The sequence below is a fragment of the Ursus americanus genome, chromosome 2, assembly GCF_024610735.1.
Source record: "Ursus americanus isolate L20-20 chromosome 2, mUrsAme1.1.p, whole genome shotgun sequence".
Lineage (NCBI taxonomy): Eukaryota > Metazoa > Chordata > Mammalia > Carnivora > Ursidae > Ursus > Ursus americanus.
In genome coordinates this window covers 80,522,109-80,545,316 of record NC_142128.1, presented here as the reverse complement: position 1 = coordinate 80,545,316, position 23,208 = coordinate 80,522,109, and the positions used below count along the sequence as shown (strand labels likewise).

Sequence of the window (23,208 nt, the reverse complement as noted above, 5' to 3'; positions counted from 1 at the left end):
TCTAAGAGGTTCTAACATTACTATAAAAAAGGATCAGAGGATGCATTCATTAATCCTGCAGAAATTTTTCTTTAAGCTGGAAAGCAGTCCTTAAAAAGTTATTTCTTATTATAAAGTACTTATAAAAATAATTTCTAAATCTACAATAGAAAGTAAAAGTGCTGTATCGGAAACCAGGGATGTACTGTATGGTGACTAACATAATATAATAAAAATCATTTAAAAAAAAAAAGAGAAAGTAAAAGTGCTGGATCACTTCAGCTCCAACTTCTCTTCCAATTAAGAGACTATAACTTAAAAAAAAAATTTTTTTTAAGTTTTTAAATAGAGCACTTGAGAAATTCTGGTGGGTATGAGCACACATGATGAGTTTCATACTGTAAGGAACATTTTCAGTACCCAGACACTAAATCCTGAAGTCTCTAAGAAATCAGCTTAACTTAAGTGAAAGACGAATTTCAAAGAAGTTGCAACTATTTAAAAAAAAAAAAAAAAAGGAAGCTTCCTTCCTTTCGACTCATCTCTAAATTTAGAAAAATACTGTAACTTAAAACTAAGTCCAACCACAATCAATGTAGGTTCACTCTTGGTATCTCATGTCCTACACCTAGGCAAACACTGGAAAGCATTTAAACCAGTTCAACAAACACGGCAAAGGACACTGAACTTACTATGAAAAACATCACGAATTTACTTTCTAATTAAGAAAAAATGAGAACGCGTTGATATCCCCTTTTCTCTCAGGAGTGTGAATTTAACGCCTAATAAAAATTAAAATGTATTTGTTACTACATGTTCATATATGAATTTAAATAATATGACAAAAGACATAATTTCAGATAGAATAAAAACCAGGGCAATGAAGAAAGATCATGGCCACAGGAACAGTGTCCTGCAAGCTGAGACAATGAGCAAACTAAGAGTCTCAAGCCTGTGACTAAATGTGTATATTCCTGTATTCTGATAATCAAAACCCTCAGAAAACCCTATAAGAATTAGAGATAAACAAACCTAATTCACTCATTTTAGTATTTCCATTTGTTTTGTATGCCGAATCTGCAAGAGAGATAGCAAGAAAACGATTAGAGCTTAAAAGGAAATGCATCATATGGTTCTTTACCACAGGTTCATCATCAAAACCTTAACAGATCTTTATCATTATAATACTTAAAATAACAGTTATCCATCCATCAAAAACGAAAAAAAAATCCTAATTCTTTCCTAAAGCAAAGGACTGAGGAGTAGAAACCTAATGTGAAGATAAATAAGGTTCTTTTTTAGTTCCCATGATAAAGCACCCTTATGGGCTAACAAACTCTGAAAATGAAGCAGAAGTAGACTGCTTGGAATGACTTTACTAGTTTTCTTTCATAGTCATGAAATCAACTTAAGGGCAATGCTTTTTAGAGGTTTTAGTCAAAAAGAAATATAAACGAGGCAGAAAAATTTTATAGCCCTGAGCTATAAAGCCTCAGTCTTGATTTTTTTAGTAGCATTATGCTCGAAAGAATAAAAAGTCCCTGATCCTAGTTTAAAATCATCATGCTAACAAAAAGAATTACAGCAACATATAAGAACAACCTCTTAAAAAGAATGAGGAAGCCCTTTATAGATGTAAATGGAAAAATGTGTTACTATGTTAAGTAAAAAAAAAAAAACAAAACAGACAATAGGAAGGTGCAGAAAAGTGTGTTTATTGGGCTAATATTTGTGTTAAGAAGGGAGGAAAATATAATTTATACATGAATTTATACATGAATTTCCTTGTACCTCTAAAAAAATACCTAAGAAACTGAAAACATTAGTTGTCTCTGATGAGGAGACTGAGTGGGTGAAGGACAGAGAGGGTAGGGAGACTTTTCATCGCATATTTATAATAACTTTTAAATTTTGAACCATATGAATACATGTACTAACCTATTTAAAAATAAATTTATTTATAAAACAGTTAAACCAACAGACAAAACAATCTCTTACCAGATCTTGAACTTCTTAGAGGGGGTCTACATAGGCTGATTATAGGATCTTCACTCACCACTAATACAGACAGAGAAAACATTTAAAAAAATATGTCAAGCATACTAAATTTATTATACAATCATCTATTTATTCCACAAGGGTTTTTCTGAGCCTTTCATTAAGTATGAGTATATAATAGTGAACTATAGACAAGTTTCCTGCCATAAAAAATTTATGAACATGATGGAAAAATATGCAGTTTTTCTCAACAGACCATATTTATTATAAAAAGAAAAGAATACCAAAATAAAATACCAAATAAAATTCTTCTAATATTCCCAATTAAGAACCAAAATTTGCACTGTAGCACCCACGCAATTATTTATTCCATTTGGGGCTTACCCTCATTACGGATTATTCCCAGCATATTTTAATTTTTGGGTTAACTTCCTGAGAGTTAATATAGTCCCTCCAATTATTTAACCTTGTGTGTACTCAGGAAATGCAAACTCTAATTTTAAATAAAATGTTAACATTAGCCAGGGTTTGCTCAGACTGTCTATGGTTCAATGGCATAGGGTTAATGGAGAAGCCAATCCCATTACATAAAATGTTAACCTAGAAAAACCAAGGTATGTTTTCTCAAAGAGCCCCAAACGGCGTAATCTAAAGTCCAATATATATCTAAATTTCGATTATACTATCTTTGTTTCATTTGCCTCTATAAAAAACATTGTTTGGCTCTGTATGATAACTGTGAAAACCATTTTGAACTGGCTATCACTGGTCCCCTCCATTATACTGATTGCCTACGTTTGTTTTTACAAAACTGACCTAACCCAATTTCCCCTTTAAAGTATCTAGAAGAGAAACTTTGAAGGGTCAGTCACCCGTTTGTTCAAAAAATACTTAGCATGTTTCTGTGCATCTTAAAGACAGAGAGATGTAGAAAAGTGATTAAACTGATTTTATGTAGCTGAAAAAAAGCAGAACTAAGATCAATAAGAGAAAGTTACAGCAAAGCAGATTTTAGTTCATTACTTAAACAAATAAATTATTGTTGCTGTCTCCAAAATAGAACAGATAGTGAGGGAATGATTTCCATGTCAGTGAAAATGATCAGGCACTATATGAATGGATGTTGACAAAGGGATATCTGCACTGATAGAAATTTTGAGAAGATGACTCCCCTAAATCTTCCAGCTCTAAGATTTATGAAATATCTACCTTAGTTGCTAGCACTTCATACATCAGGTATTTAGAACTTAAAGAAATAACTTTAAAAATAAATCTTGTACATGTTCATAATCCCATCATTACAACTTTCCTCTTTTCCTCTTCTGCATTCCCTCCCTTTTCAGGTTTTGTTAAAACCTAAAGCTCAACTTAATCTACAGGTGTCATTACTATTTTAGTTCCATCTTTTAAGTGTATGCTCTATAACGTACATAGCCTTATATAAGATACTTGAAGGAGACAGAGTACCGAAGAGAGGTATCAGAGAATGAAATAGCAAGTACCCTTCTTTTGTAACGATCTTCGTCCCTTGCTTGCTTTTGCTCACCACTGCACCCCCAGCATCTAGCATGGGGACTGGCATAAAGTAGGCGCTGAATAAATATCTGGAGAATGAATGAATGCTCGGCAACCAAAGAATCAAATGTTTGTGACAAAATAGTAGGCATTAAAAAATAATTATCTATGAATATTTAGCTAGAAACCACAACTGTTACAACAAAATAATCTATTTAACTATAGGAAAAATAAATGAAATTCTCCTAATATAATTTCACATTGTAAAATTAGCATACATGGACTGAACTGAATGAACAACCCAGTGGCTATTTTAATGTGAAAATAATTCAATTCTGGAACTTCAAACAATAAGAGTTCAAACTGTATCCCGGTTCTAAACTAATATAATCAACAGTTACCATAACTTAGAAGTAACAGAATGACAAATGATATAGTTGTCTTTATTAGGTTGTTGTAGAATGTGGCCCCTTGGTTTAGGTCTTTATTTTTTTTTAAGATTTACTTATTTACTAGAGAGAGAGAGAGAAAGAGAGCATGCGTGCAAGTGAGGGAAGGGACAGAGGGACAGAATCTTTAAGTAGATTACCAGCTGAGCAAGGAGCTCTATGTGGGGCTCAATCTCACCACCCAAGAGATCATGACCCAAGCTGAAACCAAGAGTTGGACGCTTAACTGACTGAGCCACCCAGGAGCTCCTCAAAGGATTTTTCTAAGAGAGTTTATAATCTTAATACAGTAACATAGGCATTGAATATAAAGGGTGTGTTTATCTGGAATTAAACTTGAACCTTATTCTAAATTGAGAACAGGTCAAATTATAAAGCAAAATCTCTTTTAAGATTTATTTATTTATTTGAGAGAGAGAGAGACAAAGTGCATGTGCGTGCATGCACAGGAGGAGCAGAGGGAGGGGGAGGGAGTCTCAAGCAGATCCCATGCTGAGCAGGGAGCCCGATGTGGGGCTCAATCGCAGGACCTTGAGATCATGATTTGAGCTGAAATCAAGAGTCTGACGCTCAACTGACTAAGCCACCCGGGCACCACAAAGCATAACCTTATCAGAAGCAATGGATAAGGAAACAAGGCAGGATAAGAGTTAAAAAAAAAAAAAAAAGTCAGGGATAGTTAATTTCATAGTTACCATTACTTACAGTTGTGGACTTTCCTAATATCAAAAAAAAGCAAACCCAGGACAACTGGAACTAAAAACCGAAGGATACTAAACATTAATAACTGAACTAAATCCTTTCCCCTGCTTTTCAAAATAGTTTAAACAGTTTTTAAACCTCAAGTAGACTATCAATATAGCCTACTTCTATGTTACATTGATACTAAGATACAAATATTTTTACACTTTAACATCTCTGAAATTGGGATGCATCACACCATCTATGGCATATTACAGTTTAACTGGCAGCATTTCTTCCTTCTAGGTAGTACATACAACAATGACGGTGATCTTAAAACTGAGGACATTTTAGATTTGATGAAACATTGACTGTATCATGTCATGATTTTACTATCCAGACTATTTAATCCATTTTATTTTATTTTGTTTATTTATTTTTTAAATGGGTACCATGCCCAACATGGGGCTTGAACTCACGACCCTGAGATCAAGAGTCCCATGCTTTACTGACTGAGCCAGCTAGGCACCCCCCACTTAATTCATTTTAAATGGAAAGTAGTGTAACATATTCATGCACACCACACTTAACGAACTTCACTGAGTAGCTAATTATGACACAGGAGAGTGACAATGAGGTACTTGGGGAAAATGAAAAGGCTATGGAGAAGACAAACCTGGGTATGAATTTTGGTTCCATCATGTATCGTGTAATCACAGGGAAGAGCCTTAGCTTCTCTGAGCTCCAGTTTCCTCACCTATAAAACGGGTACATCTATTCTGCAGAGTTATGCGAATGAATGACCATATACAAAGTGGATGGTAATTAGTAGTTACTCAAGTATCCATCCCATTTTTTCTTGACATATGCCTGTATGGCTTACTCCAATAAACAATCTACAGAGCAGATTCACTGAACCTCTGAGTAAGTTATGATTTGGGACCCTTGATGAACCAGGCTATAATGTGTACATAAAAAAAAAGTTGGCAGATAAGGCAAAAAACAAAATCACTTTTCTTACCTGGGGTTTCTTGGGCTCTCTGGATAGTTTTCTTTGGGACGGTTTGGCTTAAAATAGTTCGTGAAGATGGTTCATCCTCTAAAGAACAGACATGACATTTGTCAAAATTCAGTATATATGACATGGGTACAGATTATGCACCTTAACAGCAATATATAAGCAGAAATGCAAGTAATTCATTTCTTTAGAAATGTGTAATTAGGTCTACCAAAACTTAGGAATTTGGGAAGAACTACTCTTAAGGCAATACAAAAATAAACTATTCACCTTTGATGCTTTACAATAAAAAGTATATTAATTTAGGAATTCAAAAGATGGGCCAGAGTTTCAGAAATGATGTGGAAGAAAGCAGAAGTGTGAAAAATGTTTAGATGCGTATACATTTACTAAAATAGAAGTAAATCCTTTATGTATTTAAAAAAAAAAAAAGCTTATATAACTGCATTAGGCTCCGTGGCAGAGTCAATACAATGTAACCTATTTACTGCCTACCACGTGCAAAGCTTCTTCAGATATTGAAGGAGATAAAATTAACCTAAATTCAAAGATGATGGGATCTTTGTCTTCAGGAAGTTTCTAATCTTAGAAGTAAAACCAAGTGGGCTAAACTGTCTTGAGGAGCTACACCCCAGAGCAACTTAGATCTCTTTAACATAAAGTTTTCAAAATCAACGCATCTTCAAATGTGTCAGCACTTCATGTGTCCGCAGGTACAAGCGTTACCTATGACTCTGCTCTTAGCAGAAAATCCACCTCCTTTTGGCATCTATCAATGGGCTACCACTAACTGTGTAATCCCATTGTGATTCAAACCCCTGGATTTTTAGCTCATAGGTGCCTTACACGGGGCTAACACGAAACTTCACCTGTGACTCAGTGTTAGATGGCGGAGAAGGCGGTGGGTGGGAGAGGGTGGCTTAAGGGAGTTGCTTCACCTGTGACTTACCTAAAAATATACTCTCGCGTTGCCAACATCCTTTCGGCCCATTTGGAGGAAAACTAAGTTTTGTTGAGCTACTTAACCAATAAGATTACACCGAGGGCCCCCAACGTGGCGAATTTTTGCACAGACCACCATACTTGAGAAAGAGCTCAAGTTTATCAGGCATTAGGGATCTTCAAGCTCGGGATAACGGCCTTACCCCACCTCGGTGTAAGTATTTGGGTGGGGTCTCCAGTCAATTCACCAACTACCCTATCCTTCCAAACGCCCACTCACCAAATTTCCCCTCCCTCTCCCCCCACCCGGTGACGATGGAAAAGGACTGAAAGGTTACATCAGAACCACAACTTTCAGCTGGGAACTTCTGGCCTCTCAGAGAGGAAATGGAAGTGGCCTTGGTAGCAAAATCCACAGGACAGAGGGAACCGAAGTGAAACCGAGCCTTTAGTGTTTCGATGTCCCGCCAGCCACCCAACTCGCCGTCCCCCCCTGAAGGCCTGCAGAAAGAGGCAATTCGGAACCCCCCAGGTCGATACCCAAGGATGCGCAGAGGTCCCCGCTCAGGTCGCTCCGCGCTACTGCCTTTCCAATCCTCCCGCCTGAGCCTCTTCCCCGCCTGCGGTCGGGGAGGACCCCGCGTGGGGGCGCCCGTCCCCCCCGCGCCGCGGAGCCACTGGAGCCCGGGCGGGGACGAGCTGCGCGGGGACGCACGCCCGCCCGCCCGCCCGGCACGCGCACACGCTCCGCTTGCGCCCGCGCGCTGCGCTCGCTCCCTGGCTCGCGGCTGAGACTGTTACCTCCGGCGGCCTCACCTTCAGAAGAAGGAGAGTCCCGTAACCCTCTCCTGGCCGTAACCGGAGACGGCTGGAGCAGGGGCTGCTGTGGCTGCGGCTGCTGCTGCTGCTGCTGCAGGCGGGTACTCCTTCGCGTGTGCATCTCCTCGGCTCCCTGGAGTCGCGGTTGCCTCCGCTGCCGAGACCGAAGGTAGTAGGCGCTTTCTCTCACTTCCTCTTTCCCAGAATCAGGCCGGAACTCTTCTAGCGGGACTCGTCTTCTCGCCGGGGACTTTTCTTTGGCCACCCGGGGCTCGAAGTCGCCGTACACTTCTGGCGGCTCTTCTGAGAACCTCACTTCCCGCCGGCCGTGGCGCGACGGCGAAGGAGTTCCGTACGCAGGCGCGTCACTGCCGCCGCCATTTTGAGGGGCGAGCCGGCGCCTTCCCTCCCGTAGGGGGGCCCGGGGTGTGACGTACATCCCCCATCCTTCCCTGCCCGGCGCCGCCCGCCACCCGTCGCCCGCCATAGTTGTTGACGTAGCTTGAGTCGATCGCGAAGGTGGTTTTGGGGTCCCTAGATTCTCCAGCCGTTGATGGCGACGACTTCTCGGGGTGTTGGGCGGTGGTCGCGGAGGTCAGGGAGGCAGTTGAGAGTCGCTGGGGCCGCCGCCTGCGTCGTCCCTGCTGTGCTGCGAACCCGCCTCTGGGCCCATGGTGTGTCCTGAGGGCTGTGGGAGAGGCAGTGCCTATGCCGGGTCAGCTGTTGCGGGTCACTCCCGCCTCCTGGCTGAAGGCACCAAAGAGGAGGAGAAGAGGGAGTACGACGTCGCTGTCCTTGGCCTTGGGGGAAGGAGGGAGGGAGGGGACGACGGAGAAGGGACAACTGGCTGAGCAAATTGCCTCTCCTAAACCAGCTGCTCGTGGCAACTGTTGCCCGCACGCAGGACACGAAGGTGCTGGCCCCCGGTTCCGAGTCCCTGGGAAAGGCCGAGCGAAAGTCGGGTGAAGTTTCTGTCCTCGCCCCCAGGCTGTTGCGCAGTTTTCCTGGAACCTTTTTGATAGACTGCTACCTTAGTCCTGCTTTTCCAAGTGTTTCTAGTAGGAGTGAGGGTTTAAAGATACTTCTGCAAGTGCCATCTTTTCTTGCAAAAATTTTTAGTTTTCAGCTCCTGATGAAGGCAGTTAGCTAGTTTTACATTTTAAGTCACCTGTTGAGTGCAGAATCGAATCTACAGGCACACGCTCGGGTGGATTTCCATTTGCAGAATTTATGCAGTCTTATTCCTGGCTCACATGTAAAAGCTCCGTTCCAGTAGCACTGTTCAGAAACCTTGTTAGTGCCGTGTTATGGACATTGAAAAATAAATAGTTTTATTAAATAAGAGCAATATAATTTTAACTTGTGATCCATTATTTTGATTTTGATTTTGGGTATGGTTTGATCTACTGAATTTGACTTAGGGTTTCCTGCATTTAGTTTACCGAATAAGAAAACATGGTAATAGCTATTTGTTTCACTTCTCTATACCATCTTAACAGATGTGGCTGATCTGCAGATATTTAGCCAAATTTAGACATGGAGGTGGTCAATATTTGGGAGAAAGATTAATGTTACCTCAAACATACACACTTGCCTCCTTGGAGTTCTAGAATTGATTTTAGTGAGTAGATTTAAGATAAAATTGTAATTTTGGGACCCGTTACAATGAATGACTCTGAAAACGTTGAAGATGTTTCAGGTATTTTAAATCACCTTAGAATATTTTTAAGCGACTCATTTGCTTAAACTGGGCAAAAATTTCAATTTAATGAAATTTTCAGGTGTATTATGTTTTCACTAATAGTTGATAAATTTGGCCGCTGACACAATTAACATGCTTTGGAGTCACTTAGGTTTTAGTCTGTTAGGAGCTTAGTTTAGTTTTGTTTACAGTATGCAACATAGCCAAAGAAACTGGAGGAAGAATAACAAAGGAGATGCTACTTATTTCTTAAGCATTTATTTTAAGGGAAAATTAAAAGTGTATTCTCCTTTGTCAGCTTGGGTTAAATGATAGAGTATTTGGAAAATTTGTGGGACTTAATTCTCAGATAAAATGCTGAAAAAATTGATACTTGGTAATACCTGGTTTTTATTTGATTTAAGTAATGATTTCTCTATAAGGTGCCTATTATATTGCTCATTATTAACATAATAAAAGTTTCATAATGCAATTATTAAAGGATATAAAATTTTATAGTATTAATATACAAAGTTCACATTATGAACATTAATGCATATTAAGTACCTCTGTAAAACATTTATCAGTACAGTATCTATTCAGAAACTTGTATATAGACTTTTAAAGTTAGGTTTGGGGACATATTAAAAAAATGACAAGAGGTTTTACATATTATTGAACAATCAGATAAGATGATCTTCATATTATTGAATAATAAGTTCTGTTATACAAAATGCTTATAGAGGCTTAGGAAAGAAACTAATGGCTTTGGCTTTCCAAATAAATTGGGAATCTTAAAATCAGAGGCGTGGTAACTTTAATGTTAACACATACATTTGCTTAGGATTTTCCCTTTTGTGTAGGTAATAATACATATTCCTAGCTCTGCCATACTTGCCTCCCACACCTAGCAACCTTACAGATACCAACTTTCATCACTAACTGTGAGGTAAAGCTAAACTCTTGTCAAACCAGATTTTCTGCTGTAGATGTTTTCCAAACTATAAGGGTGGCCCAAAAGAGGTGACATTAGAGGCAGTAGATTCATAGCCAATAGTGTAAGGGACTTGTGAGGTCACCAATACCAAGAAGGGGCAGGAGCTCTGGATGTCAGACAATTACTTCGGGAATTTGAGATATATAGAGGAATTCAGTGGATCACAAGAGAAGACAGGTAAGAGAAGAAATGATTACAACAAGGAATTTAATTCATACATTTATCAAACATCTGTGTTCCCACACAATAGATGTTTGATAAATGTATGAATTAATGTGTATTCTTTACCTTTAGGTAACTTGCCATTTATTAGGGGAAAGACATATACTAAAAATTATAATTCAGATTAAATGACTGGATTAATTGGTATACCTAGCTGTTATGCCTAGGTCTAGAAATCTAGTGTTGTTGACACTGGATTTCTAAAGCAGCTATTCTAAAGGAAATATTTTAAAATAATGTAATTTTTGTATGTAAGTTTTTTGTTTAGGGTAAGCAGAAATCCAGTTACTGAGAAAGCATCTATCAATTCATTGTGCATAATCACATTTCTGGTCAGATAGGAAAAGAACTTTATATCTTAGTAGAAATACAACATTGTTATTTTTAATAAGTTAAAAATGATTAAAATATTAAGAGAAACTAAAGAAGTAGTAGCTAACTCCATTTATTCCCCATTCTCACAAGTGATAGGAAAAATATTTTAAAGACAATACAAATGAAAGTGTCTAGCTGGAAATTAAGAAAAATTAAATTCAACAAAGTGAATGGGATATAATATTCTTCCACTATTCTTTGTTGAATTAGAAATTGCAGTCAAATACTAAACAGCATTAAGCAAGTATTAAATCTTGTGATTTCTGCAGAAAGAGAATGATAGATGAAGGCACCAAAAATCACCACTACATGAAGAATCATTAACCAAATAAATATTTGAATTTTTTCTTTGTACTAGACAGCCCCTGTTCTAGGTGCTGGGTATATAGCAGTGAAAGAATAGACCAAAAGACAACCGTCCCTGCCTTGGAATTTACATTCTCTGGGAGTCAGATAAAAATCTAAGTAAAATAGTATATTGGTCAGAAATGTTACGGGAAAAAATGAGGAAAGGGAAAGCAAGTAAGCTTTAAGAGGGATTTCTTCTGTGTTGTTTTGAGTTGGTGTTGGTCAGGAACAGGAATTTTAGACTTTCTTGACTGCCCCTGACCGATCATGTGTTCTAGGGTAAATTGTTGCCATGTCTCAATCTTCACATTTGTAAAATTAATCAAAATAATAGCTATTTTTTATTTATCATTTACTGCTGTCATTTAACAGATACCGTTACGTTCATTAATTAGCACGTTTACTCACAATAACCTTATGAGGTATGTATGTAAGAGCCTTGTCCCCATTTGACACGAGCAAACTGAGGTTTGGATTAAGCAACTCGAGGACACACACCTAGTAAAGGTAGAGACCGGGTTCGAAGTCACTTCTGATTGGTGCTTGCCGTTACTGGGTAGTGCCCCTCACTGAGTCTATTCCACGGGTTGTTCCAGCCTGTAAATTCATAAAGGCTAGAGTTGGTGGTGGTTTTGCAGAGATGCGGGCCTTCTTGTGGAACTGCAGGGGAAGCGAACCCGGGCGGTTCTGTTGCGCGCACTCACCACGCCCCTCGCCTGGGCTCCCGTGGGTGGGTGGGGAGTGGAGGGGGGTGGTGCGCACTGGGTTGTTGGAGGGGCGGGCCGACTACCAGTCCCAGCATTCCGCGGGCTCCTCCCCTCCCCGCGGAGGTCATGTCACGTGGACAGGGACTGGGAAGACGTTTTGATCCGCCGCGTCCGAGGAGGGGTGCAGCCTGGCGTCGTGGAGCAGAAAGAACACCCGAAGGGCTCCCCTGACGTTGACAGTTGACAGTTTAAGACCCTACTAGAATTTGTAAGTAAGTAAATTGTATATGCAACTTTTCCATATGCTAATATTTGATCTGATATCTTCTTTGGAAAGATTTTTTCCTAAATGATCCTTCCCCACCCCCACCTCCCTACTGCAAAAAACCTTAAACGGAGCAGTTTGGGAGCATATTTTTGTTTTGGAGTAAAAGAAGAGAAATCAAATCTTATAAACATTAAACAGATTAATGTAGGAATAAATGTGTTGTGTGGACTTTTAGACGAGAGGCAGAATTCCTATAAGACTCAAAATATAAACGGGAAATCGTCCAGCGCAGGTGGCGATTATTCCCTTTACCTGCGTGCCTAAGAGGATCTCATTATTCGTCATCTTTATTCTTATAAAATAGTACTCTCCTCACACCTTTTTTAGCCATAATGGTGCTAAAAAGGGCGAAGTTTGAAGTTTTGGTTAAGACCGTAAAATTATTTTGTTTACGTATTTTATTTATATATATATATATTTACGTATTTTATTTATATATATATATATATATATTCTCAGCTGCATTTAATACCCATTGTGGAAGTTTACCCCTTTTTCCTTCCTTCAAGAAGGTGTATAGTATTCTATCAGTAGTGCTTGTTAGACTTTATACATAGATACAGGAGTTATCTTGATCTGGTTCTGCATACTGCTTTTGTTTCAGTTTTACCTGTCTTTAGGTCTTAAAACATTTTATTTTGGATCTGTATGAGAAATCCTCTCCTTTCTCTATTTTTTTTAAGAATTGGGACTGTGATGGAGGGGCAGGGAAAAGAATCAGGGCCATGAAATCTATCCATATTTATCACTTTTATTTTTTAAGCACATGATTAGCATATACATGGCCAGTGGAAAATCATTTGTTGAAAAAAGGAACTTCATGGTAGAAGAACTGACAGTGTTCTTGGAAGCGTCCTGTGTGGATTACAACGGTTTGAAAACTGACATTTGCTGCGGAAACTTTAAGTGAGATCTCTCCTCAGTAATTCTGATTATGTTGAAGGCAGAGACCAGGACTTGATTACCAGTTTTACTGCTGGTTCATCACATAACCATGAGTGACTCAACTGAAGCGCTATTTCATTTATCTTGTTGTTAGCATAGAGATAATACTAGCCTGAGAGCTCCTGTAACTTATGAATAGAGGAACTTAAAAATTTAGCTAATAATATCTGAGAATTTGGGGGCATTTTAATAATGTTTTGTGTCTTGTATGTAATTTGTTTTTGCCAAAGAAGTTATTTTAAACCATATACCTTGGAAATCCACATTTCTCTGAAATGCCACTTGAATTTCCGGGAGGGAAGTTTGCTCGGAGAAGCCTTATCTGCTTTCTGCTGTTTCTCATTTTGCATGAAGAATCTAATTGTGTTAAAGTTTGTTAGTAGTCTACATCTCGTGACTGTTGTGTCTCACAAGACATGAGTCTGTATAGTGACTATACTGTAATGTAAGTTTTGCACACCAAATCAAGCTTTTTGTAAATAAAGAATGATGTCCCCAACATTGGTCGTAAATATAGAGTTTAGAGTTAGAGCCGAGTTTGAATTCCTGTTCTGTCAGTGTGATTTGGGCGGGTTGCTGTATTGTTCCTTTCCTCATCTGTAAAGTGGAAAGTCATAGGGTTATTTGGAGTATTAAATGGTATAGTTTAAGGACTCAATAGATGGAAACTTAATAGGGCTACTTTCCTCTTTACTAACACTGAAAGAATCGGTCTTTGATTTTGATAATCAGAATAGAAAGGAAGAAAATTCACCTATAATTCTACTACCTCAACAGATTAAATTGTTTTTTTTTTTTTAATAAACTCTCATTTAGTCCTTGACCATAGGTATACGTAATATAAATGTAATAATATTTTTGCAAAAAGTCAAATTTTAAAGTTTGGTTTGTTAACTTCCAAGAGTTTTGTTTTAGATATATAAATAGAGCCGTCTGGGTCTGCCTTTATTCTGATCTACCAGTGGAGAAACAGCAGAACTTTCCATTAGCACAGTTTCCACTTGCTCTCCCCATTCCAAAAAATAAAACCTCTAGTAGCAGTGTTACTTAATAGTTCAAATAATAATAGTTTTTGAGGGCTTCTTTTGTGCCCTCGTAGTGGCAAATGTGGCACATTATCTCTTTAACCCTCACAGTGCCTCTTTTATGTAGGTAATTTCTTTTTGTGGTTAAGAAAACAAAGGCACAGAGGTACGTTCAACGACTGCTCAGGCCCAGGCAGCTGACTTTAGAGGTGCTGCAAGGAATTTATTTGTGCAGCTTCAGTGTATGGATGTTAAGTCACATATGTAGGCAGGAATTGATCCTGGAGGCTGACTTAGAACTTCTTTTTATACAAGTGTAACAATATTTGTAACTACTGTAACCACCTTAAAAATTTTTTTATAGGAAAATAGTGAAGAATAGGGAAGTGTTGACTGAACAGATGAAGCATTCATTTATGGTTTTATTAGTTGTGTCAGTAAAAGTATGATTTATATACAAGGTGAGTTATTAAGAGTACTTTTTAAAATTAAATATAGGGCCTGCAGTGAAGGAAAACTTCTTCAAAGCAGTGTTTCTCAAACTTTACAGTGAAGCCTTAGAATCATTTGGCAAACCTCTTAAAACCTAGCCTGCACCAGCCTCTCCAAGATTCTGGGTAAAGTAGGTCTGGCGCGGGGCACAAGAATTTGCATTTCTCCTATGCTCCAAGATGGTGCTAATGATTTCCAGCTAATGAGTTTAGTAAGGAAACAAATATTAGTGGTGGCTGTCCAAATTGTTGGTTTGACAGTGAAACTTTGGTTTTTAAGGACTGTCCTTTGCCAAAAGGACCAAGGATTTTTTTTGAAACACAGTTGATTCCAGGGCTGAAGCAGGAAGCCTGGAACATCTTGTAGTGCTTGAAATTAAGGAAATGCTCAAAAAAGTTTGGGGGCTTGTTGAAAGGACGCAGGAATCAACTTGAAGGAGCTTCTAATGGCCAAAGTTGGAACAATTTGAACAACAAAATTGGATTTTAAGGCATGGAATAAAATAAGTGTCCATGTTGAATGGATATAGTTGAATAAACAAATGGGAGAAGGGACAGCTCTTCCTTACTGAAGAAGTCCCGTGAATGAATGAAAACAAGAAATAGAAAGTCATCAGGCAAACAGCACTGTAGTAATTATTGCAGACAAAATCCACCTGTAATACTAGTGGATGGAGGTTTGAGGAAAATCTGGATATTTGCATGGTTTGAAAATACCTCTCTTTAAGATAATTATTAGTTGCAAAAACTAGTAACTTGGCAGTGGAGATACCATCCATATGAACCCAATGATTGAAGTTAACATCACTGGTAGTAGGACATGGACATCATGAATTCAGTGATACAATGCAGTTAGAAGGATACGATATCATTTCTGTGGTGTTACTCCTGCCAAAAATGCAATCTGTTCATCTTTCTAATCATGGGAAAACAGTAATACAAACCCAAATTGAGGATCATTCTACAAAGTAAGTGACCGTTACTTTTCAGAAGTGTCAAGGTCCAGAAGACTAAGTAAGTTCACAAAAGACAAAAGAAACTGTAAAGACTAAGAGACTGTCACAGTTTAGAGATTCAGGAGAATTAACAACTAAATGCAATATGAAATCCCAGATTGGATCTGGAACAGAAAAAGGACATTAATGGAGAAACTGGTGAAATTTGAACAGTCTGTAGTTTAGCTAACTGATTTGTACCAGTGTTAGTTTCTTGTTTGTTTGTTTGTTTTTATTTTATTTATTTATGAGAGAGAATAATACTGGCATATTAGACAATAAATATAGTGCAGAGGAGTGGGCAAGACTTAGAAACTTAGTTTTAAATACAGACACAAATAGCTGGTGTAAGTAGAAGTACCTGAACTTGGCAGTGGGTCCCACTATTGAAAGCTGTGTATTAACCTTAAAGTTTTTACTGCTGATATTTGAAATTGAAACTGTAGATAGAATTTGAGCCATGACTTTTGGTCCATTAGGGCAAGGTCAATTGAAATGTATGAATAAATATCTAAAGCAGTTGTTCCCTTTTAGGGTATGCTAGCAATCCACACATACACCTGTTTTGTCTGTCAGTTCATGGAGTGAGAGGAGAACATTTCGGCAGCTGTTTTCTAACTCAGGATCATTTTTTTTTTGTTTGGCTCATGTGTTCTTCATAAGAGGGAACAGTGTATGTGGTAAGTCGTGCTGAAGATTGTCATCCGTATGTCTTCTCTCACTGATTTCAGGACTGCCAAATTAGAAATAGCTCCTCACAAAACAGTCTGAAGACTTTCTAAGGAGCATTTATTTTCATAATGTATTTTTAACAAAATTATTTTAGATTATGTGAATTTACAAAGAAGATTCCTGTTTATCCCCATGCTCCTTAATCTCCTGTCATATAAATTCGAAACTACTTACAAAATATGAAATTTGAATAGTTTGACTTTGTGTATGAAATTTACCAGAGAAATGGTCTCATATAAAAAATAGATATTTTTGATTATTGGTTAACCTTTAGAATATAATACTCCATGAAAGAAAATAATTAAAATGGGAACTCAGGGTTTAAAGCATTTATATTTTTTCTATGTATCTGTCTTCTGGTTTTATATATTATATGAGGAGTTAGCGGAGTACAAATTCTAAGGGATATGTTTGCCTGGAAAAGTCACCCCAATCCTGACTCAGTCTGAGACTTACATTATCCTACCATAAAAAGAACAAGAGAATTTTTGTCTGTCAAAGGCAGATTTGAGCTTGCTTACTAACATCCACTCAGGAAATAGCAAAGAACGAAATAGAATCAGAGTATTTAGAGAAGATAGTTATTTAATATGTATTAAGCTGCCATTATTAGTAGACAAAAATTTCAGTGGATTAGCGTTGCATTTTCATTTTGCAGTTAAAGTGCTATTTTCTAAATTTCTCCTAAGTTTTGGGAAGAATCTTAAATTTACTGTAGTTCTTTACACACAAAAAAACCTGATTTATGTTTTCTTTCTGTATAGCATTTGTGCAGTAGAGAAACTCTTTTAAACTTTAGTTTTTACCCACTGTTGCTGGTTAAAAGGTTTGAAAACCTTGCTGCTTCTTTGGGCCTTCCAGAATTTCCTATGAACTCTACATGCGGTCTTTTAGTATCTATCTGAAGGCCTTTAGCCTTTCACCCAAAGCATTGTTTCCAATCTGGATTCCTGGATGTCTGGAAGTGCTGTAAGACTTTTCTCTATGTAGCCACACAGTACTTGGCATTGAGCCAACTACGTGGTTGGTTTTCTCAGTAACTTAAACAATTATGTTTAATAATCAATAGAGAAATGGTGGTTTCTCAAGGTATTTTCAGCATTTCCACAAGCCTAATGGTAATCATATATTTACTTTAAATCAACTGCTTTTAATGTAAGCTAATAACAAGTTGAGGAAGGAAACAAATCCAGAATATCTAAATCTTTCCAATTTTATGACAGAGGCATTTTGAATATTTATCTGTAGTTAAAATACTGAAAATTCCTAAACCAGGGCTAGTAACAGTAATTATCTTCGTTCTTTGTTAGAAGTTTTGATTGGCAGATTGACATTAGCAGATGTCTGATTAATAAAAATGAGAAAATGAAATTATTACAAGAATGCCGGTTGTTTGCACATCCTTCCAAAATGAGATCTGAGGAGGGTGTGCTGGAATAAAAATTAAATTTGGTAGTAAAATGATTAGGAACCATTAACAACCTAATGGTTTTTGGGAGTCTAAAAGTATCTATTCTCTTTCCAGAAAAAAAGTACATGTGTACGTAAAAAATCTTGATGTAATTTCAGGGGATTCAGGACTCCGTAAACCTATCCTAGATCTTTTTGTGTGGAAGTGGAAAATTGTGGTAGGTGATTTTCTCCACCCCCACCTCTGAAGAGTAGCAAACACCGCTGAAGAGTAGCAAACAGCTTGCGAAGGGGCTTTTTAAGCTTAACAGTTGCTGCTTCAAAAAGGCGGTATCTTTAGTAGCTGAGAGTACAAGCTCTGGAACCAGTCTGCCTGGACTCAGATACTGATTGCTTTGCAGTGACCTGTGACCTTTGCAAGTTGCTTAACCTCTGTTTCCTTAACTATAAAATTGATTATTGTAAGGATTACGTTAGTTCATACATGTAAAGTGCTTAAAACGGGTAGTGGTACTTGGTGTTCTTGTTAGTAAGCATTATTATCTCACAGACAAAGGATTACTGGGGACTACCAGGCCACGTGAGGTACTCTGGGCTACAGCTTACTTGGAGGGAGGGTTCCTTTTTCTAATTTAGTACAAAGGCACCATGTGAAATAAAATCCTTGCACACTGATACATGCCTTTCTGGGAATATGCCTAGATAAACTTTCTTTTCCATGCCAGCATTAGGTAGGCTTCTTTTATTTCTATGAAGAGATAGTTGCTTACAATTTTATGAGAAAAATGAAGATCTACATCCTTCCATTTTTTAAAAAAAGATTGTATTATTTATTTGAGAGAGGGAAGGAGCACAAACCGGGGAGGGGGGAGTGGCAGGGGAGAGGCAGAAGTCCGCTCCCCATTGATCAGGGAGCCCAATGTGGGGCTCCATCCCCAGACCCTGGTATCATGACCTGAGCTTAACCGACTGAACCACCCAGGTACCCCGATGTATAGCCTTCTGTAGGCTCTTTTTTCCTCCGTATGTTAGTTACCCTCTGGGCAAAGTAACTACTGCTGCTCTTCTTGTCTACACTGTGGAATTTTGGTTTTCCTAAATCTCTTTTTCTAACTCATTGCTATTTCCACTCTACTCTTTTTTAAAATTATAACATATTGAATACAGATTGTGTAAACCATTAGGACTTACGATACAATGAACATTGTACCTCCACTGAGTTAAAAAAAAATCTTTAAAAAAACTTTTTTTATTTAAATTCAATTAACTAACACAGTGTATTATTAGTTTCAGAGGTAGAGTTTAGTGATTTATCAGTCTTATATAACACCCAGTGCTCATTGTATCACATGCCCTCCTTGATGTCCATCACTCAGTTACCCCATCTACCCCACCCCCCAAAATTATCTTTGGTGCTTTGTATGCCTTCCCCAATCCTATTCCCTTTCCTCTCCCATCAAAAGTAATGATCGTCCTTGTGCTTACCTTCTTTTCTTTATAGTTTTATTGAATATTCCTAAAAAATATATTGAAACTTTACATAAAAGGAAACTGTATAAGTGTGTGTGTGAGGAAGGGGGTGTTCTGCTACTTTTTATTTTTTTAGCTTAATATTCTTGAGTTTCGTCTGTGTCTGTATGTACAGTATTCCATTGTACAGCCATAATGAGGTGTTTTTTTTCCCCCACCACTACAGTAAAGCAAATATCTCAATAAAGGGAATCAGTCAATTTTTTGGTTTCCAGTGTATAGAAATTATATTTACACTATACTATAGTACATTAATTGTGCAATAGCATTATGTTTTTTAAAATGTATATACTGTAATTTTAAAAGTAATTTATTGCGGGGCGCCTGGGTGGCTCAGTCATTAAGCGTCTGCCTTCGGCTCAGGGCGTGATCCTGGAGGTCTGGGATCGAGCCCCACGTCGGGCTCTTCCGCTGGGAGCCTGCTTCTTCCTCTCCCACTCCCCCTGCTTGTGTTCCCTCTCTCGCTGGCTGTCTCTCTCTCTCTGTCAAATGAATAAATATAATCTTTAAAAAAAATAATTTATTGCTAAAAATGCTATCCATTATCTGAGCTTTTAGTGAGTGATAATCTTTTTGCTGGTGCAGGGTCTTAGCTTGATGTTGGTGGCTGTTGACTATCCAGGGTGGTGGGTGCTGAAGGCTGGGTGGCTGCAGCAATTTCGTAAAATGAGACAGCAGTGAAGTTCGCTGCATCAGTTGAGCCTTCCTTTCATGAATGATTTCTCTGTAACATGCGATCCTGTTTGACAGCATTTTATCCACAGAACTTTTTTTAAAATTGGAGTCAGTCCTCTTAAACCCTGCCACTGCTTTATAACAAAGTTATGTAATACTCTTAATTTTTTGTTGTCATTTCAACAGTCTTCACAGCATCTTCACCAGGAATAGATTCCATCTCAAGAAACTACTTTTTTTGTTCATCCATAAGAACCAACTCCACATCCATTAAAGTTTTATTATGAAATTATAGCAATTCACTCACATCTTCAGGTTTGACTCCTAATTCTAATTCTCTTGTGATTTCCACCACATCTGCAGTTACTTCTTCCACTGAAGTCTTGAATCCCTCAGTCATCTATAAGGATTGGAATCAGTTTCTTCCAGAATCCTGTTAATGTTGATTTCAGCCTTTTCTCGTGAATCAGGAATGTTCTTAATGGCATCTAAAATGGTGAATTATTTCCAAAAAGTTTTCAGTTTACTTTCAGGGAAATCATTCTCTATGGCAGCCGTAGCCATATTTCTGAAATAATAAGACTTGAAAGTCTAAATTACTCCTTGATCCGTGGGCTGCAGAATGGGCATTGTGTTAGCAGGCACAAAAGCAACGTTAATCTCATTGGCCATCTCCCTCAGAGCCCTTGGATGACCAGGTGCATTGTTAATGAGCAGTAATACTTTGAAAGAAAGCTCCTTCTGAGCAGTAGGTCTCAACAGTGAGCTTAAAATATTCAATAAACCATGTTGTAAACAGATGTGCTGTCATTGAGGCTTTGTTTTTCCATTTATAGAGCACTGGCAGAGTAGATTTAGCATCATTCTTAAGGGCCCTAGGATTTTTGGAATGGTCAGTGAGCAATGGCTTCAACTTAAAGTCACTTCTGCATTAGCCTCTAACAAGAGGAGGCCTGTCCTTTGAAGCCAGGCACTGATTTCTTCTCTCTAGCTCTGAAAGTCCCAGATGGCGTCTTACTCCAATAGAAGGCTGCTTTAATCTACATTGCAAACCTGCTGTTAGTGTAACCACCTTCATTAAGTAAGTTAGCTCGATCTTCCGGATGACTTGCTGCAGCTTCTACACCAGCGCTTGCTGCTTCACCTCGCACTGTTACGTTATGGAGAGGCTTTTTTCCTTAAACCTCGTAAACCAACCTCTGCTAGCTTCACACTTCTGCTGCTGCTTCCTCACGTGTCCCAGACTGCGTAGAATTCAAGAAAGTAAGGATTTTGTTCTGGATTAGGCTTTGGCTTAAGGGAATGTTGAGGCTGGTTTGATCTTCGTTCCAGACGGTTTAAACTTTCTCCATATCAGCAAGAACGCTGTTTCACTTCATTATCATTTGTGTGTTCACTGGAGCAGCACTTTTAATTTCCCTCAAGAACTTTTCCTTCACATTCACAACGCAGCTGTTTGGTGCAAGAGGCCTTGTTTTCAGCCTATCAGCTTCAGACATGCCTTTCACAGTAAGCGTAATCATTTCTAGCTTTTGATTTAAAGTGAGAGGCGTGGGGCACCTGGGTGGCGCAGTCGTTGGGCTTCTGCCTTCGGCTCAGGGCGTGATCCCAGCGTTCTGGGTTCGAGCCCCACATCAGGCTCTTCCGCTGGGAGCCTGCTTCTTCCTCTCCCACTCCGCCTGCTGTGTTCCCTCTCTCGCTGGCTGTCTCTGTCGAATAAATAGGTAAAATCTTTAAAAAAAATAAGAAAAAGTGAGAGGCGTGCAGCTCTTCCTCTCACTTGAACATTAAGAGGCCATCGTAGAGTTATTAATTGGCCTAATTTCAATATTGTTGTGTGTCCGAATAGGGAGGCCCAAGGAGAAGGAGAGAGATGGGGGAACAGCCAGTCAGTGGAGGAATCAGAACACACACAACATTTACCAAGTTCACTGTCTTACATGGGCATGGTCTTGGATACCCTAAAACGATAACATCTGTAACATCAAAGATCACTGATCATAGATTACCATAGCAAATATAATTAATAATGGCAAAGTTTGAAATACTGTGAGAATTTCCAAAATAAAACAGAGACACAAAGCAAGCAAATGCTGTTGGAAAAATGATGCCAACAGACTTGCTTGATGCAGGGTTGCCACAAGCCTTCAATTTTTAAAAATACAGTATCTGAGAAGCACAGTAAAGGAAAGTGCGATAAAACGAGGTATGCCTATACCTCGATTTATTTATCCATTTTACTGTTCATGGCCATTTTGGCTGTTTCGTTGTTGCATGCAGTACTACCATGAATACTTTCATTCATGTGTTTAAGCACAAATGTGCAAATTTTCTACGGTATATACTTAAGAGTGGAATTACTGAGTTACAGGAAACGGATATCTTTAGCTTTACTAGATAATACCAAATTAATTCCAGAAGTGGTTGTTCTAATTTATGCTTCTGTGGTATAAGGATTCAAATTATTTTTTTTGTTCTTTTTATGCTTATTGGGCTTGTACAACAGTAAATTAAGACAAAAAGCACTGTTCTCAGGGAGTGTATATTTTCGTAGAAACAAATAGCTAAAATATTTAATATATCAAAATGGAAATTATAAAGCAAGGAGAAGAGGATGTTATCTTGGCTGCTCTTGGATCCATATGGGAATTAGAGATTAAGGAGATGAAGTACAACCAGGAAGCATTGGGATTTGTTTAGTGGTCAGCATAAACAGAGATAGAGGTATGATGAAATTGGTCGGTCCTGATGCCTTCAAGCCATAACAGTGGTGAAGCTGTGAGTGGGGGTGGGAGTGAAGTTTAAGGATCGTGCCAGGAGCATTTTCAGGAGGGCCTCTCCACTCATCTATTAGTGGTAAGGCTAAGGAATGATCGAGGAGGCTGGTGATAAGTAATCTTATTCTGAGCACTTAGTGCTTTGGGGTCCCCTTCTGACTCTTGCCCATAGTGGTTTAGAGGACCAGAGGAGGGACTGTCTTGTCTGAAACATAGGCAACACTAGAGTTCTCTTAATTCGGGAATACGTGGAGCTCTGATGCTTGTTTGCTATTGAAGTTGGAGAAATGAAAGGTGGGGGAAGGGTGGATTTATTCTGAGTATTTGGAGCTTTAGGGCTCCCTCTTGACTCTGCCAGTGGAAATGTGGAATCCTGGGGGTGGGGTGGTTTTGCCTGGAGTATGTATAACCCCAGTCATCAAACTTGTTAATTTTTGCCAGTCTGGTGGATGTGAAATAGTATCTTGTTGTGATTTCAATTGCATATCCCCTTTTCACTCTAAAAATCCAAAATTCTTTCTTTTCAATGTTAGACTTAGCCATATAACTTTACTACTAACTTTTATGTT

The 23,208-nt window shown here is 38.5% G+C and overlaps 2 protein-coding genes across 7 annotated transcripts in view; one reads left to right on the top strand and one right to left on the bottom strand.

Moving 5' to 3' along the window:
- Window positions 1-8,228, bottom strand: part of TOR1AIP1 (torsin 1A interacting protein 1) — a 36,222-nt gene extending 27,994 nt beyond the window's left edge. Inside the window, exons 1-4 of one of the 4 annotated variants that reach the window (XM_045811487.2) lie at window positions 7,399-8,223; window positions 5,644-5,721; window positions 1,978-2,037; window positions 1,012-1,056 (exon numbers count right to left, since the gene is read on the bottom strand). In XM_045811487.2, coding sequence (XP_045667443.2) covers window positions 1,012-1,056; window positions 1,978-2,037; window positions 5,644-5,721; window positions 7,399-7,888 — 673 coding nt within the window. In that variant the 5' untranslated portion in view covers window positions 7,889-8,223. Of the gene's footprint in view, window positions 1-1,011; window positions 1,057-1,977; window positions 2,038-5,643; window positions 5,722-7,398 lie in introns of all 4 variants that reach the window. The other 3 variants (XM_045811485.2, XM_045811488.2, XM_045811486.2) reach the window with 3 other exon arrangements.
- Window positions 7,434-23,208, top strand: part of LOC123801456 (torsin-1A-interacting protein 2-like) — a 40,001-nt gene continuing 24,226 nt past the window's right edge. The window contains exon 1 of one of the 3 annotated variants that reach the window (XM_045811492.2): window positions 7,434-7,570. The gene's annotated coding sequence lies outside the window, so the exon portion shown is untranslated. Of the gene's footprint in view, window positions 7,571-11,864; window positions 12,004-23,208 lie in introns of those variants that run through there. The other 2 variants (XM_045811490.2, XM_045811491.2) reach the window with 2 other exon arrangements.